At 56.0% G+C, this 1,106-nt stretch overlaps 1 protein-coding gene across 1 annotated transcript; it reads right to left on the bottom strand.

Annotated features, from left to right (window-relative positions):
• Positions 1-209: 209 nt before the first annotated feature.
• Positions 210-890, bottom strand: LOC101849388 (protein giant). Its single transcript, XM_035971276.1, has one exon. It carries the CDS (start codon positions 888-890, stop codon positions 210-212), a length of 681 nt encoding a protein of 226 aa, XP_035827169.1.
• Positions 891-1,106: the final 216 nt, after the last annotated feature.

The following is a 1,106-nucleotide window of genomic DNA, read 5'->3' as shown; positions in this document are numbered from 1 at the left end:
AGTTCACAAGAGAGTGACAAGCATACAAAACAGAAGTAGAGGGAAAATGACGATAGTGAGGATGAGGAAAGAAAAAGCAGCAGTTCCCCCTATGTTGTTCCAGCTCAGTATGAGTAAGAGTATGACATTGATAAATCAGCAAGTTTACAATTCTACTGTGCATAAGAACATGTTAATATCCCCCATTTGGGAATGGTCTAAAGACAATTTCAGTCAGTTGCACCGTCCTGGTCGGGGGGAAAGACGCGCGGTTTGAGCACGCCAATCTCTGTCTTCAGAAGAGAGCGCTGAGTAACCAGCTCCACGTTCTCTTCTTCAAGAGAAGCCACAGTAAGGGCCAACACTTCTTTATCGCTGCGCCGCGCCTCGCGCGACCGTCTACAACTCTCGTTGTTTTTGCGTCGTTTTTCTAAGTAGGCCGGGTCTCTGTTGGGGCTTGCTTTGGCTTCGGAAGGGCTGGGTCCGCCACTGGCGCCACTGATAGTGCTGGGCCCCGCCGTGCCTGACCTGTTGAGGCCAGAAGTGGACGGCTTGTTGTCGCTGGAGGCGTTGGAGAGCGATCTTTTCACGCCGCGGCGGGCGAAATCCAGCGGTTCGGAGCCGGTGTCGCTCGTGGTAGCGGAGTGGAGGGAACTGGACCTGGGGCCGTGGCCGGGGCTGGGTGGCGGTTGGGTTCTACTCCTGCCTTCGTCTGCCTTTTTCTTCATGGGGTACGAGTCCACGTCCATGGTGGAGGAGCTGGTTCCGACAGTGCTCCGGCTGGTGTCTAGATGGTGCATGGGAACAGAACTTTGTGAGCCGAGGCTGCTGACTGTAGAGCTGGCACTGGGGCCGCTGGTCTGGGAGCCGGACATGCTGATGCTGTTTCCGCCCATACTCCTCGGCGTCATGACCGACGGATTAAGCAGGTGCTCGAGAAGGGTGGGTGAGAAAGAGGGTTGCATGGACAAGCCCCCTAGAGCAGAGGCCACGCCTCCAGGGTCGGACAGCCCGCCTGTAAGCATGTGATTCGATGAGGTGAACCCGTGTACTTGTAGCCTTTGTGCTTGTTCCTCGCCTGCTTGTGGCCATTGTGCTTGTTCCTCGCCTGCTTGTGGCCATTGTGC

Source organism: Aplysia californica, unplaced genomic scaffold (assembly GCF_000002075.1).
Source record: "Aplysia californica isolate F4 #8 unplaced genomic scaffold, AplCal3.0 scaffold00409, whole genome shotgun sequence".
NCBI classification, from domain to species: domain Eukaryota; kingdom Metazoa; phylum Mollusca; class Gastropoda; order Aplysiida; family Aplysiidae; genus Aplysia; species Aplysia californica.
The sequence above is the reverse complement of the archived record's forward strand: the minus strand, read 5'-3'. Positions and strand labels throughout refer to the sequence as shown.